Raw genomic sequence first — 14136 nt, 5'->3', positions numbered from 1 at the left:
TTTAACGATCTATTACAACGAACTAGAATGTCGCGAAAGTTATATATAATAGATATAACGCTATACGCACAGCGTATTTTCTTCCACAAGTGCGCCAAGATAAACTAACATTCAAATCAAATTTGAAAACTTGCCTGATTTGACACTTTACGTTATATGGAATTTTTTACGCAGTACGGAGCAAAAACTTAACATAAATTTATCTGGAATTTATGTTATAGGAGGCATACGTTACAAGAGCGTCTACTGTACTAGTAATGAATGTTTAAAAAACATAAATACACCAAGAAAAACAAGCATTGTTTATTGTCTCTAATTTTGCTTTAAAAAAAATTTTTTATTGACCCAACAAATCCAAAAAGCTGACAAGAACTGTTTGCTAGCTATATAGACCTACTTCATGAGTCACAATAGTAACTCTGGGGTTGTCCAGACTCAGCCAGTACGGGATCTGTCCATTGGTGACTATAAAAATCTGTCGGACCCAAGGGGCGTACTGCTCAAGAGATCTGAGGCTATACCTCAGCTCTTCATTGTCCTCGAATCTACTAGCTGAGAGGTCAAGTTCTTTTCCACCGTTCTTTGTGAGAAACAGAGGGAGTACTGTGAGAGCATGATTATTTATGATACATTATGAGAAAAAATTAGTGTAATCATACTTCGACATACAAGTGATTCAACATACGAAGAAATTCGAAAAATGAGCAAAATTTCAAGCAAGTTTCTACATTGAAATACAAAGAAATCTGAGATATAAGCTGGTTCTCTATATGGCCACTAAGTGACCAAGTATGCGAGAGGCTGCCTTGGAGAACAGCATCGCTCAGTCTTTTTTGTCGAATTAGTTTGGAAAAAGCCAATTTGAAAAAAGATAATAAAAAATAAAATGAAGACAAAATTAGAGTTAAGTTTAGCAAAAGATTAAAACTTAACTTTAGGTGTGTGTTTAGTGAAATTCTAAAGACTAAATAGTAAAAGGACTAATACATTTATGTTAAATTCAAAGTTTATGCCATGTTATGTAGCGACACAAAAGTCTAGCCTACCGAACACGTTGCTGACAAATCTCTCTCACACTGTCGTTAGTTACATCGTCTGTCTCGAAGGTAAGAACTCCATACAGTACTGTACATAGCAATGTTAAATTTTATTGCTGATCATAACCACCAAATAGTTATTTGTTACTTTGTGAGCATAGGTGATGAATTACAACGATTAAAATGTGTTTTTTTGTCATAATATCCTGATCTACATGGTTTTTTCATAGTATGGGAATGGATTAATTTAGTTATTTTATATAGGAAATATTGACTTGAGATACTAGAAAAGCTCAGTTCCAGAATGCATTAAGTTCATATGTCGAGGTATGACTGTATAAGACTTCTATAAAATAATAGGAATGATAAGAGTGATACTCACAAAGGTAAGATCATACACAAGGTTGGCTTTGTTCAGTTGCAAATATCTACCATCTAGTGTGAAGTTATAAGCTAGCCCAAGAAGAGTGTCCGCAGCTCCTGAGGTTGACGTTTTGAAAACACCTACTTTACCGACCATCTCTACCTGCGAGTGTAACAACATAGTGATCAGCTCATTTACCTTCAGTGATCATATCCTCACATATATTCATAAAATTTGATACGTCAATAAGCGGGTTAGTCTCACCTCAAACACTTGACTCATGAAATGTTTAGGTAGCAGATTACCGATCTCCTCAGATGTGTATGACTTTTTGAACCCAGAGATGAGCAGCACTGTTTGCTGTAGTTTAGACTTAGGGATGGTCACATCAGAAGTCTACCGAGGGTAGACAATATGAGCTCAGATTTATGACAGAATTAATTGACCTATCTCACTTGCAGCTCAAGAGAAACATTCCTATTACTTCTCAAATTCTGCCATAGTTTAATCAACTAAAATGCCATGCTTGTGATACTGAAACTCCCATCATCCGGTGTCTGTCAAGTAGCACAACTGACCTACTTAAAACAACCTTAAAAATACCTAAAATTATACTCACATAATATGCCTGCACGGCTCTGTAACTTCGACCACCGATCTTTACAGATTTATTGACAGCTTGAGCAACTGCAAATAAAAAAAATTGGAGCAAAATTTTTTAGAGAAACAACTATGTTAGTCACTGAAACATTAGAGTCACCAAATAAACACACACCATCCTCCTTTGTAAGGAAATGTGCGAGAGTGAAGTTGGCCCTCAGGTCATCAGAGCTGACAGTTTCAAGTCTGACAAGAGACTGGAAATGAAGAGACTTTCTTTCTAGAGATTCTCGTGTTACATCAGTTGGCAGAGAAGTCGGAAATATTGCCATAGCCTGCTTCACACAGTTAGCATAGTGACACCCCTTGTCTCTAAAGAGTATACAAAAGTGACAGCTGTAGACAGGTGCTTTATTTAAACTCATGGCTTATATAGAAAAGCAAATGGGCTCAATGGAAAAATTGTCTGCTCTTTAGGTATAATTCTAAAAACCAAGTTTGATGCAGCATAAAGAGCAAAGAAACAATAGAAAAATATCCCAAGATAAACCTGGGTGTGAGTTAGAGGGAAGACTTACTCTGACTTATTCGGTGCCTCAGTTGAGCTACAAAATAAACACTCTGTTGTGAAAATAAAAAATATTTTATATATTGAATCGTTCATCTCTAACATTTGTAAATAATTTACAGTCACCTCATATTGTGCCAAAAATAGACATCATTGGTAATGTGGTACAATCTTACTTGGCTTCAGTGTGTTCATCCAAGTCAGCCTTTGTCCTGCGCAGTTCAGAAAGCATTGCAGGGTCTGTACCATTCACCCATGTATAAACAACATCTATAGGCACTGGCAAGCATAGCCTATAATAAAAAGTACAGAAAAATTTAATAGCATATGTTAAGGACTATAGGTGAACTCATGCAACAGTAAGATATCATGAATTTTGCACAAATAGAAAGCTACAAGAACTCTTTGATAAAATGAAGTTGAATACACAGACCTGGTTCGATATGATTTTCCTAGGAGATTGTCACTAAATGAGTTGAAAACCACAGCATACTTCTCACTGCTCCATTCCACTATGGCCTACGATTGGAAGCAAAATAATTGATTATTACATTTCAGCGGATAATTTTGAATCTTTTTTATGCTGTGTCGACCTTAAAAATCGATCTAAACCCGTTATCTTGTCAAACTTTGCATTAACATGCTCAACATATCTACATCAAAGGTTATGCATCAGTAGGTTTATCAGAGAGTCTTTTGAACATTTAACGTTCAAAAGCATTTCAGACAGGCCTGCCAACCCTGGAGTGGGGAAAGGAGTGAGAGTCTATTTTGGTGGCAATGGAAACGCGAGGATTTGATGTGGGGTAAATTTTCATAGCGTATAAAAACATTACAGGAAAAAATAATATAACTCCATATGACTACTTGAAGATTAAGGGGAAAAAACAGGTTTGCTTGGGTAAAAGGGGCAATTGCGTGACACGGGCGTGAGATGCGTGAGGCATGGGGCAATTGCGCGTTTCTCACGCTCAATGCGTGAGAGTTGGCAGGCCTGATCTCAGAATAGTTTAACGACCATGGATTAATACTTACGTTCATCTACTTACTTTTGTGAACGCCTTGTTTAATGTTAAACTTTCTATTTTTACAGACATTGAAGTCAAGAAGTATTGACATATATTTTGTTGATTCATTACGAGGTTCACTTACAACCAACATTTATTAATAGGAAGATAATTATAGTAATCCTATATATTATGCTCACCTCTCCAAAGTAAAATGCTGAGCAGCCAAGAAGTATAAAACCAACAAATACCGTAAGGATTCCATTTTTTGAGGAGACCGTATCATAAACCTTCCTTTGAATATATTTTTGCATTTTATGAGGGTAGATTAGGTTTACAGTGTTGAGTAAAACAGCTTGAAAAGTTTTTTCAGCAGACTCTAACTAAAATAACGCCTATGGCATCATTTTCTTTCTTTTAATTTTACGAGAAAACATATTTACGGCTCCACGGGTCAATGACATTTTGTTGGCAAGTTATCTTTTCTTCATTTTTATTACGAGACTCCTAGCTCTACACTTCTCACAGAATATTTCAGACTTGACGATCCAAGGTTATTTTTGTAATTGCTGAAGTTATAATCGCTGTACTTACAAATATTACAAAGAGAAAACAACTCAAGATGTCAAATAACTTCGCATTAGTTGTACTGTACATCAAGTAACACGTTTATAGAATTGCTCCACAACAAGCATCTAAACAATCTTGGTAATTATAGTTTGGTTTGCATCATGATAAATAGTTTATTGTACTTTTAGCAGTACCTTACTTTTTTACCTACATGTACATACATTTGAAACAAACTCTGCAACTAATTAGTTAGCAGTTCTAGGAAGAAGATTTTGGAGACCTATTTACTCTAAGTACCAAGTACATCTGTGTAAATGCATACTTGATTACTTGTAATACACACTTGACAAAAAACTTTATTATAAAAAAGATTTACTACCAAATAGCATAAAAGAGGCGCACTTGAACTTTCCCATGTATCTTTTTGCAATATAAGTCATTTCTCAGCATGAGTTGAAATAGTGTGGGACAGCAAAAATGTGAATTCATTGATCTAAATTAGCCAGAAGCCTTATGAAAATGAAACAGTCAGAGCGAGTGTAGAAAATTTAATAATTAAACTGTTAACTTACTTGAGTCAAGTGTTACAATTATCAGCGAAACTAGTAAATCTAACAAACTAGTGCATCAGACTGTCAGCCCATATTGTGTACTAATGTCTGCTCATTTAGTTGTAAACTCCATGTTAGTGGAGTAGCTCTTGTAATTGTACCTCTATGACACATAAAAATAACTTTGTAGTCATTTGCTAAGATCTGCACTTACCTCACTGAAATTGCAGTAAGTACATGTTGTATGTTTTGGATATTGCTGATGATAGTGAGAGTGTGAGAGCAGGTAACTAAAAATGTTCTACTAACCACTCTGCATATTTTATCAATACATTAAATAAAATATATAAATAATTTATAAAAAAAATTTGATCAAAAAAAATTTTGATTTGAAAAAGTAATTATCATGCGATAAGCATTATTTTTTTGATGGCAAATTGTATAGTTCATGAAAATCGTAAAGTATAAGATACATGTATATATGCCTGTTACACCATATCATCACTACAAAGTACATGTGATCGTGTGTAACTCTGAAACTAAATCAGTGAAACTTCTTACAAAGGTACAAAGAATCCAAAACAATGTTGGTGCGTTTATGTAACATTATATAACATTCACTCATGGTGATGCATTATTACATGTTACAAGAAATGCGTGATGCCATCAGACAAGAGACAAAATCACGTTTAACTTTATCCATGAATAAACCAAAAAAATAAGTAGCTTTTGCTGGTCAAGTGGTTTAGCATACATTGGAGATACATAAAAAGCTTATCCATTTATTAAAAGGTTATTATGAAAAGGTTATTATTATGAAATATACTAGAAAAAATGAGCAACTTAATTATATAATAAAAAATAAAACAATGTAAGATTATAAAATCAATGAGTGACAATAATTTAGAACTGGTGAGTAAAAGAGCCTACGACTAAATTCACAGGCTAGATTAACCCAACATTTGAACCTAAAGCTAAATCCATTCCTGATCTACTTCACTTCAGGTTGAAACTCATTAAGGCTGGAAAGGAAATGTGACTCCACAAGCTCAGCATTGACCTCTTCAATATTGCTTGGATTCCATTCAGCTTTTGCAGTCTTTTTTACAAGTACAGCTTTTACTCCTTTAGAGAAATCACTGTCATGATTGTGAAGGATGTTTCTCCCTATCCTAAACTCCATTGCGATACATTGAGAAAAATTGAGCGAGCTGGCCTCGCGCAGCATCCTGTGTATCACCTTTAGCAGTGTTGGTGACTACAATCACATGCAAGCAGTTAACTGACTAATACAAAAAGAGCTTCAGAAGATACAAACTGCACAGATAAGAAATTATTAGCGATGTGTAAAAAACAACAAATTAGTAGATTGCCAAACACTCACCGATGAAACAATAGTAAAGCAAGCTGTTCTATAGCCATGGGAAACCAGTTCATAGAGTGGTTTATGTTGGCCGATGCTATACTTAGATATATAGAGACCATAGACCACTCACCTTACTGGAAATAGATGACAAAGCTTCTTGAGCCCAGTCAGAGTTGTCCTCTCGTAAAGCTTGCATAATTTGCTCTACACTGTCCAGCCTAAATATTCGGTTGAGACGAGATAAGTGAGGCTGCAAGCTCATCGGTTGGTCAGTCGCGCACTGGAATAAGAGATGCAATTGGTTAGGGTATTCAACAATTTAACCAGTCAAAGTATAGCTCTGACATTAACTTATCGATATAAATTTTTCATGCATTTATTTTTGTGCATGATAACAATAAATGCACAAAATGTGTGAGCTGTTCTCAACACAATGTGTCAATGAAGTGTCACACCTTGCTGGTCAAGCAGTTATTATAGTTACAAGTACATTGGCAGTCCTTTGCCCTGTGAGCGATCATGTGTAATAACTATGTGTACAATTATTCTTAGCTGTTGCACAGGTGGAAGAGCTCTCGTCTGGGAATCCGAACACCTCGGTTTGATTCCTGTGCGGTACATATCTTTTTTTCTAACGCTCTGAGCCTTGCATCAGATAGACACGGTTCTTATTATAGTAAAGACCATTAACATGAAACAATGAAATACATGTACTAACTCAGCCCTACAAATGGTGACCTTGTGAGCAGCATCAGCTACAATAAACAGTAAATTATATAATTTATAAGTAACACTTCTCGCTAATCATGACAACATAAATTGACTGACAGATAGTGACCTGAAGCGATAAAAAGCTCCTCAAAATGAAAGCTTTCCACCAAGAGTTTACCAGCTACGGAGAATAACCTACAGCTGCGTGTTAATGACACACCTTTTTGTGGTATTTGCTCAAGATTCCAGCAACCCTTTCAGTTGATGGGTCTGCAAGAGTGAGCAACTCTTCTTCCAGTTTGTTAAACTGCAAATAGCCAGAGTGCACATGCAGTCATACCACTACATACCAGTGCCCCTATTGTTTATAGCTGTTCAAGTATAATCGTGTCATACCTACATCTAATTCAAAACTCGCATGACTTCAACACATCTACAATGATTTTGGCCCAGAATCACAGAGCTAGTCTGCTGCCGTATATTTTAACATCAATAAAGACAGCAATAACAATAATAGTAATGATAGTATAGAGACAGCAATGGTTGTGTGAAGAAAAATTCCAATGCTTTCTTTACTCTATTACAGTCATACCTCAACATAAGAGCTGTGTTCTTGGACCAAGTTTGTATATCATTTCTTTCATATCCCAAATCAATTTTTCCTATATAAAATAACTAAATACAAATTAATCCGTTCCCACCGTCTAAGAAACCACCTAAAAACTTAGATGAACTTAGCTTACTATAGACACAATTAAAAATAAGTTTAAATCTTACATTGCGCTAAACTTAAGTCTAATTTTGTTTCCGTTTTCTATTTTTTACTTTTCTTTTCCGGTTGAACTCTCTTCTGCCCCGCTTTCAAATTCCCTTTTAGCAAGCATTTTAAAAACTTTTTTATAAATGATTTGACAAGAAAGACTTAGCTATACTACTCTCGTAAGTGCCACTTAGTGACTGTTCGAAAATTGTCTAGTATGTTCGTATCTCAAAGTTTTCATTGGAGCACCACATAGCTTTTATTTTTCTTTTTTAAAAATATATTTTTCTCTTTTACAAATACAGTCAAACCTTGACATACGAGATTAATCCATTCTGGGACTGAGTCGTAAGTCAATCTACTTGTGTCTTAAGGCATTATTTTCTATATAAAATAACTCAGTAAAAATTAATCCGTTACTATACTATGAAAAAACTACATAAAACAGGATATTCCTGTGGAAAAACGTGTTTTTAATGGTTATAATCCTGTACCTAAGATAACAAAGTAATACGTAGTTGTTACGATCTGCAATAAAATGTAACATTACTATGTACACTACCGTATAAAGTTTTTACCTTCAAAACAAACGTTGTGGATAACAGCGTGCTGAGAAAAACTTGAAAGCATTGAGTTCAGATATAATAAAATTTTGCGACACTACGTAACAGAAACTTTAAATTTAACTTAAATGAATTTAACTTACTACACACACGCACGCACGCACGCACGCACACACACACACACACTATTGAAGCTTAACTTTTACCTTTTACTAAACTCACTCTAATTTTACCGTTCTGGTTTATATTATCTGTTTCCAGTTGAGTGCTTTTTGCCTCACGTTCACTATAACTTTTCGCCAACCCTTTAAAAGCTTCCTTAAACTGATTCGAAGAGAAAGACCGAGCGATGCTGTTCTCGAAAGCGGCCTCTCGCATACTTGGCCATATAGCGACCATCGAAAACTGGCTCGTATGCTCGTATCTCAAAGATTACTTGTATCTCAAGGTAGAAATTTGTTCAATAGTCTGCTAAGATCTCAAGTTTTTCGCATGTTGCGGCACTCCTCGTATGTAGAGGTATGACTGTATTACATTCATAGCGCACATAGCCCATACTATATGACAACTCTAGAATGAATAGTATGGTCATATGCATATAGTGTATGTTGAATTTACTGAAAGCATATGTCATATATGTATTCAGCCAACTCAATGCTTATAAAACATGGATGGAGCCAACACATCTATTTTGCCATTTCTTTAACGATGACAGATACCGCTAACTGAATGCATAAGATCTACAAAGAAACTCTGTGTAATCCATTTGAAAACAATATTAAATTTATATTGACATGTCAATATTGACGTACATTGTAAGCTAATAGTGACACATGGCAATATTTACACATGTCGCTAATGACACATGTCGCTAGTGACACATGTCAATAGTGACACATGTCGATAGCAACAAATATTGTTAGTGGCACATGTCATTAGTAACCCATGTCATTAGTGACACATGTCGATAGTGACACAAGTAAATATTGACACATGTCACCAATGACACATGTCGCTAGGGACACATGTCAATAGTGAAACATGACGATAGCGACACATGTTGTTAGTAGCACATGCCATTAGTAGCCCAAGTCATTAGTGGCACATGCCGATAGTGACACATCTTGATAGTGACACCTGTTAATAGTGGCACATGTCAATAGTGACACCTATCAAAATGACACTTGTCAATAGTAACACATATCAACAGTAAAATTTGTCAATAGTGACGCTTGTCCATACTGACGTTTGTTAATTATGGCACCTGTCAATAATGACACGTTATTAGTGACAACTGTCAATAATGACACCTGTCAATAATGACCCTAATGAAGTGCTAATGATCATACCTGTTAATACTAACACCTGTCAATAGCCATATCCACCAATACTAACGTCTGTCAATACTAACAGCTGTCAAACTAACACATATCAATAGTAACAGTTGTCAATAGTAACCCATATCAATAGCAACGGCTGTAAATAGTGACACATATCAATAGTAACACCTGTCAACAGTAACACCTGCCAACAGTAACACCTGTCAATAGTAACACCTGTCAATAGTAACACCTGGATATAGTAACACCTGTCAATAGTAACACCTGGATATAGTAACACTTGTCATTAGTAACGTGCGCCATTAGTAACATGTTTCAATAATAACATCTACATTGTATATATGTAAATATATATGGCCTCCACTAAATATGGAGTAAAACTATTTACATAAGATAATTATCTATTAAAACGATTGCTAAATCATTTACTCTAAGTAAATCACACAGAGAGAAAACAAAAGCTACCAAGTACTAACCTCTCCATTAAAAGCTGTTGTGTAGTGTGTGGTTAGGCCTATCTTACAGGTATCCTCACCAATAACCTGAGCACAAGTAAGTCCAAGATACATGCCGAGAGCCCCAGGCAAATGTGAGAGAAAGTGAGAACCCCCATTATCGGGATAAAAACCTGGCCAAAAAGTTTTACAATGAAATGTGGATACTTAGGTAAATGGAAGCTCAAAATGAATTGTGTTCATCGTCTTACCTATTGCTGCCTCAGGCATGGACATGACAGCATTCTCTGTAGCCACACTGAATGCAGCATTCGCTGCTATAGCACAACCCTGCAAATCGTAAAAGAATTATAAATGCAACAAATAAAAACTCAACTCGCACTTGAGCCTGCTGACTTATTTATAAACGTCAGTGAGTGATCATGTGACAAACATCAACTAGGCCGAGCCATACAGGTGATTTGAGCATGAAACACAAAGAAAGAAAAACTAATAAAAAATTTTAAAATGACTCAAATGGAAGCATTAAATGCGAACACCTTTAAATAACAACCCTTAAAAGGTGTCTGCTATTCCTAGTTATAGCCTCATAACGTCCAACCTTGTCTATGGAGGTAAATAAATATTTCTATGAGTAATTGTGATTTGCTAACTGGCAATATCCTCTACTTATCTGTAACCATGTGCCAATACATATCTGATGTACATTTACATTTTATATATTGAGGCAACCACCTCGGCACGTAGAACTGAAACTAGATTCCCTCCTGTTTTACCTTCAGTGGTAGAAAACAGTGTACAATATTGAAAGCATTGCTTACCGCTCCTAAGGCATAGCCATTGACTAGGACTATCAAAGGCTTGCGATAGGTCGCAATTGTGTATTGTGAGTTATACTCATTAATAAGAAAATTGCAGGAGGCCTCATCCTGGTGGTCCCTCAGGGCATGTTCAGACAGCTCTGTAAGAATACAGCAACATTACAATAAGCACAGAACACTGCTGACTTGATTTCATTTCTAAACATACTGCAATGTCAGTAAAACTACTGAGTATAAAACACTTGGTGCCAGAGATAAGTATGTTATCATAGTTTAAGGACATAAAACCATAAAATTGTAACATCCATCAAGTCATGAACTTGTAACATCAAGTCATAAAATTGTAACATCAAGTCATAAAATTGTAACATCAAATCATAAAATTGTAACATCAAGTCATAAAATTGTAACAACAAGTCATAAATTTGTAACATCAAGTCATAAAATTGTAACATCAAGTCATAAAATTGTAACAAGTCATAAATTTGTAACATCAAGTCATAAAATTGTAACAACAAGTCATAAATTTGTAACATCAAGTCATAAAATTGTAACATCAAGTCATAAAATTGTAACAACAAGTCATAAATTTGTAACATCAAGTCATAAAATTGTAACATTAAATCATAAAATTGTAACATCAAGCCATAAAATTGTAACGTCAAGCCATAAAGTTGTAACATCAAGCCATAAAGTTGTAACAAGAAGTCATAACATTGAAACATCAAGTCATAAAGTTGTCACGTCAACTCATAAAATTGCAACATCAAGTTATTAGGATGTAACATCAAGTCATAAAGTTGTAAATGTTGGTTGAGTATGTTATAATAGAGTTTCATAAAATGTTAACAACTCCTAGGAATAGATCATTACATTGTTAATAGGCAATTAATGTAAATGCAAAATGAACTTTGATTATAGTTCAACTGGAGATTTTAGCTGATAGAGAGTTTGTAGCATACCTTCTATTATAGTGTGAGATTACCTTAGCAACACATACTCGACTAAAATATAATCTAAAGTTTTACAAGCCTAAGGTGTAATTTGATAACAGCCCTGTTGCCCCTGTAATAGCTGCCAGTGGCTCATCCAAAATTACCAGCATAGGCACACGACAGCAGTTGGAGGAATAGCTAAAATTTGAGAAGGCCGTAGGTTGGCAGCGCTGCTTGATATTATTACCAGCTCTGTTGAATATCGATTACTGTACACGTACTCACTTCTACACTATTGCACTTTTGATTGCAATCAAAAAAATTTGCTTCAACTGACAGAGATGCTTAAAATTTGAATTAGTTGAATTATTATATGAAATTTATCTATTGAGCAGTAAAAAATCTCACAGCATTACTCGAAGTTTGGCTTATAGGTGCGGAATCCTTTTTTCAAGGAGTTTGAAAAATGCTTTTTGAGATGATGTTAGCCTAAGAAATCATAATAATCAATTGCAAATTGACCTCACTTCAGTCACGTGTTAGCCCTTTGAAAACATAAAGTCCGTTTTGGCAACAAGTTCTGCAATTTCACAGGAGTGATGTTTTTCGATGAAGACCGGGTGATAAGGAGGACTCAGTAGAACCAAAATCAGATCTCAGGTGACAAAATTTATTCTCATCCTCACAAATTTCAATCTTATTATTCTTAGGATTCCCTTCTATCATCTGAGGAACTGTTTTCTTACTGTCCTTAAGAATTGCCTTTCCATTATCATTAGGAATAAAAGAAAAGACAATTCTCGTCTCCAGTTGAAACTTTAAGATCCATTAGAAACTTTTGGTTTCAATTAAAATATGATTGGATACGATATTAGAGCTTCATTACTACCTCTGACATCTCCTCCAGCGCAAAACATCTTCTCTCCTGCTCCTTTGAATATAACCATAGATACAGACGGATCATCTTCCCAGACCTGTAAGAAAGGCTTTCAATGACTATACTGGAGTGTGTATCTGATGACTATAATACTGGAGTGTGTATTTGATTGATGACTATCCTGGAAAGTATTTTTTTTATATTGGGTGTGTGTTTTGTCCACAAAAGAATGGTTTTTCACCCGTCCTGTGGTTGATCAAGAAGCACATACATACAGATCTGTTACTCATAAGAATATAGAGGTAACTCTGCTACATATATACTAACCTTAAGTTGTTTATGCAGTCTGATAACCATATCATGGTTTATTGCATTGCGGGCTTTAGGTCGGTTAAGTGTAATCACTCCCTTGTTATTCACTTTTTCTAAAAGAATTTCATCCGAGGATCTCTGACGGAGGCTTGCAGATAAACTTGTGAAGCGAACCGGTACAATCTAAAGCAGCCATACTATCATAGAAGTCAACTAAATTAGCAAAAGAACAGTTTGAATGAATCAAAGCTAGAAATACGTTTTTGTGATGCGTTGCAAAAAAACTACAAAATAATGTCACAGTACATGAAGATGCGTAGAATTGGTATTACTGTTTCCGATTGCATAATTTTAGTTAATAAAAACATCTTAATTATATGACACTACAGCCGTCTACCCCATCAGATTACATCCAGTGTTTCTATCATTGAAAAGCTATAAAAACTGCAACTTCCCTCCATAGGAAAAGGTTTAAATTGAGCACTATGCTAGCTATCTTGGATTCCTAATCAAAAAACATTTGAAATCTTTTGCACTGCTCTCGCTACGCTAACTTAGCACTTTTAATTCAGCATTCTTATAAAATCATCCACTTTCCTGAGCATTTATTTAGTAACCACATCTTATTAACACTATTTTATGGCAGCTCTCATAAATTTACATCTTACTAAAAAAAGTACTTGTTCTTAGTTCTCACCCTCTCCGTTCACCCTTTGGAGTTATGTACTCTCCCTTTTCATTTTTTAGCAATATTAAACCCTTATTCTTGCCTTTTAGACTTACCTAGTCAACCTCCCCTTTCAGCTTCCAGAGTTAGTCTATGAAACAAAAAAAGCTATTTACTCATACTCACTGACTGGCTCCGTATGACCAACAACCTGTTTAAGGCTGTAGCAAAACTCATCCTTCAAGTTTTTGCATCAGGCTTTAATTTCTGACAACCTGTGAAGATGATTGACCTTTAATAGATAACTCAAAGAAAGGTATATAAATTGACGCCTTCACCAATCCCACTACAGTCATTGCATCAATCTGTAACCCAGTGGCATTGATCTACTCTTTTAGAATACTTTGTTCACATTTAGTTCTGTTAGTATCAAGTTATTATAGTATGGATCTAAAGGCTAGGAATTTAAAGCTACACGTATTTAATATCACTGGCATCTTGATGGTATCCGCTAAAGGTGAGAGCGTATAGTGAGTGCAGATTGTAGCTCCGTCGCAACACAAAAACAGCAAACATTTTAACAGTGTAAATATCATAACCTACTTAGAAACCGGTATAATGCACCATTTCTT

General features: G+C 35.2%; 2 protein-coding genes across 3 annotated transcripts in view; both read right to left on the bottom strand.

Moving 5' to 3' along the window:
* LOC137388716 (N-acetylglucosamine-1-phosphotransferase subunits alpha/beta-like) overlaps nucleotides 1-3981 on the bottom strand; it is a 28245-nt gene extending 24264 nt beyond the window's left edge. The window contains exons 1-9 of the mRNA XM_068075166.1: nucleotides 3777-3981; nucleotides 3003-3088; nucleotides 2746-2862; nucleotides 2580-2606; nucleotides 2177-2373; nucleotides 2021-2088; nucleotides 1666-1797; nucleotides 1420-1563; nucleotides 398-580 (exon numbers count right to left, since the gene is read on the bottom strand). Coding sequence (XP_067931267.1) covers nucleotides 398-580; nucleotides 1420-1563; nucleotides 1666-1797; nucleotides 2021-2088; nucleotides 2177-2373; nucleotides 2580-2606; nucleotides 2746-2862; nucleotides 3003-3088; nucleotides 3777-3890 — 1068 coding nt within the window. The 5' untranslated portion in view covers nucleotides 3891-3981. The remainder of the gene's footprint in view (nucleotides 1-397; nucleotides 581-1419; nucleotides 1564-1665; nucleotides 1798-2020; nucleotides 2089-2176; nucleotides 2374-2579; nucleotides 2607-2745; nucleotides 2863-3002; nucleotides 3089-3776) is intronic.
* A 1120-nt stretch (nucleotides 3982-5101) lies between these two features.
* LOC137387622 (3-hydroxyisobutyryl-CoA hydrolase, mitochondrial-like) lies at nucleotides 5102-13780 on the bottom strand. Of its 2 annotated transcripts, none has more exons than XM_068074099.1 (9): nucleotides 13691-13780; nucleotides 12853-13020; nucleotides 12538-12622; nucleotides 10714-10853; nucleotides 10144-10222; nucleotides 9914-10065; nucleotides 6995-7081; nucleotides 6194-6343; nucleotides 5102-5955 (listed from the first exon to the last, which is right to left on the bottom strand). In XM_068074099.1, exons 1-9 carry the CDS (start codon nucleotides 13739-13741, stop codon nucleotides 5689-5691), a joined length of 1179 nt encoding a protein of 392 aa, XP_067930200.1. In that variant the 5' UTR covers nucleotides 13742-13780; the 3' UTR covers nucleotides 5102-5688. The 2 variants fall into 2 exon arrangements, with proteins under 2 accessions (XP_067930200.1, XP_067930201.1); XM_068074100.1 differs by having other exon boundaries at nucleotides 12853-12950; nucleotides 13691-13776.
* Between the last annotated feature and the right edge of the window lie 356 nt (nucleotides 13781-14136).

The sequence above is a fragment of the Watersipora subatra genome, chromosome 2 (assembly GCF_963576615.1).
Source record: "Watersipora subatra chromosome 2, tzWatSuba1.1, whole genome shotgun sequence".
NCBI classification, from domain to species: Eukaryota; Metazoa; Bryozoa; class Gymnolaemata; order Cheilostomatida; family Watersiporidae; genus Watersipora; species Watersipora subatra.
This window is presented reverse-complemented; position numbering and strand designations above follow the sequence as displayed.

Excerpts from the sequence above, each read along its gene's own strand:
- LOC137387622 (XM_068074099.1), bottom strand. The coding sequence starts at position 13,741 with ATGAGTTTTGCTACAGCCTTAAACAGGTTGTTGGTCATACGGAGCCAG. Across the intron at positions 10,223-10,713 it reads ATGGCTATGCCTTAGGAGCG|GGTTGTGCTATAGCAGCGAA; the intron begins GTAAGCAATGCT and ends TACGATTTGCAG. Across the intron at positions 7,082-9,913 it reads CAACAGCTTTTAATGGAGAG|TTTAACAAACTGGAAGAAGA; the intron begins GTTAGTACTTGG and ends GGCTATTTGCAG.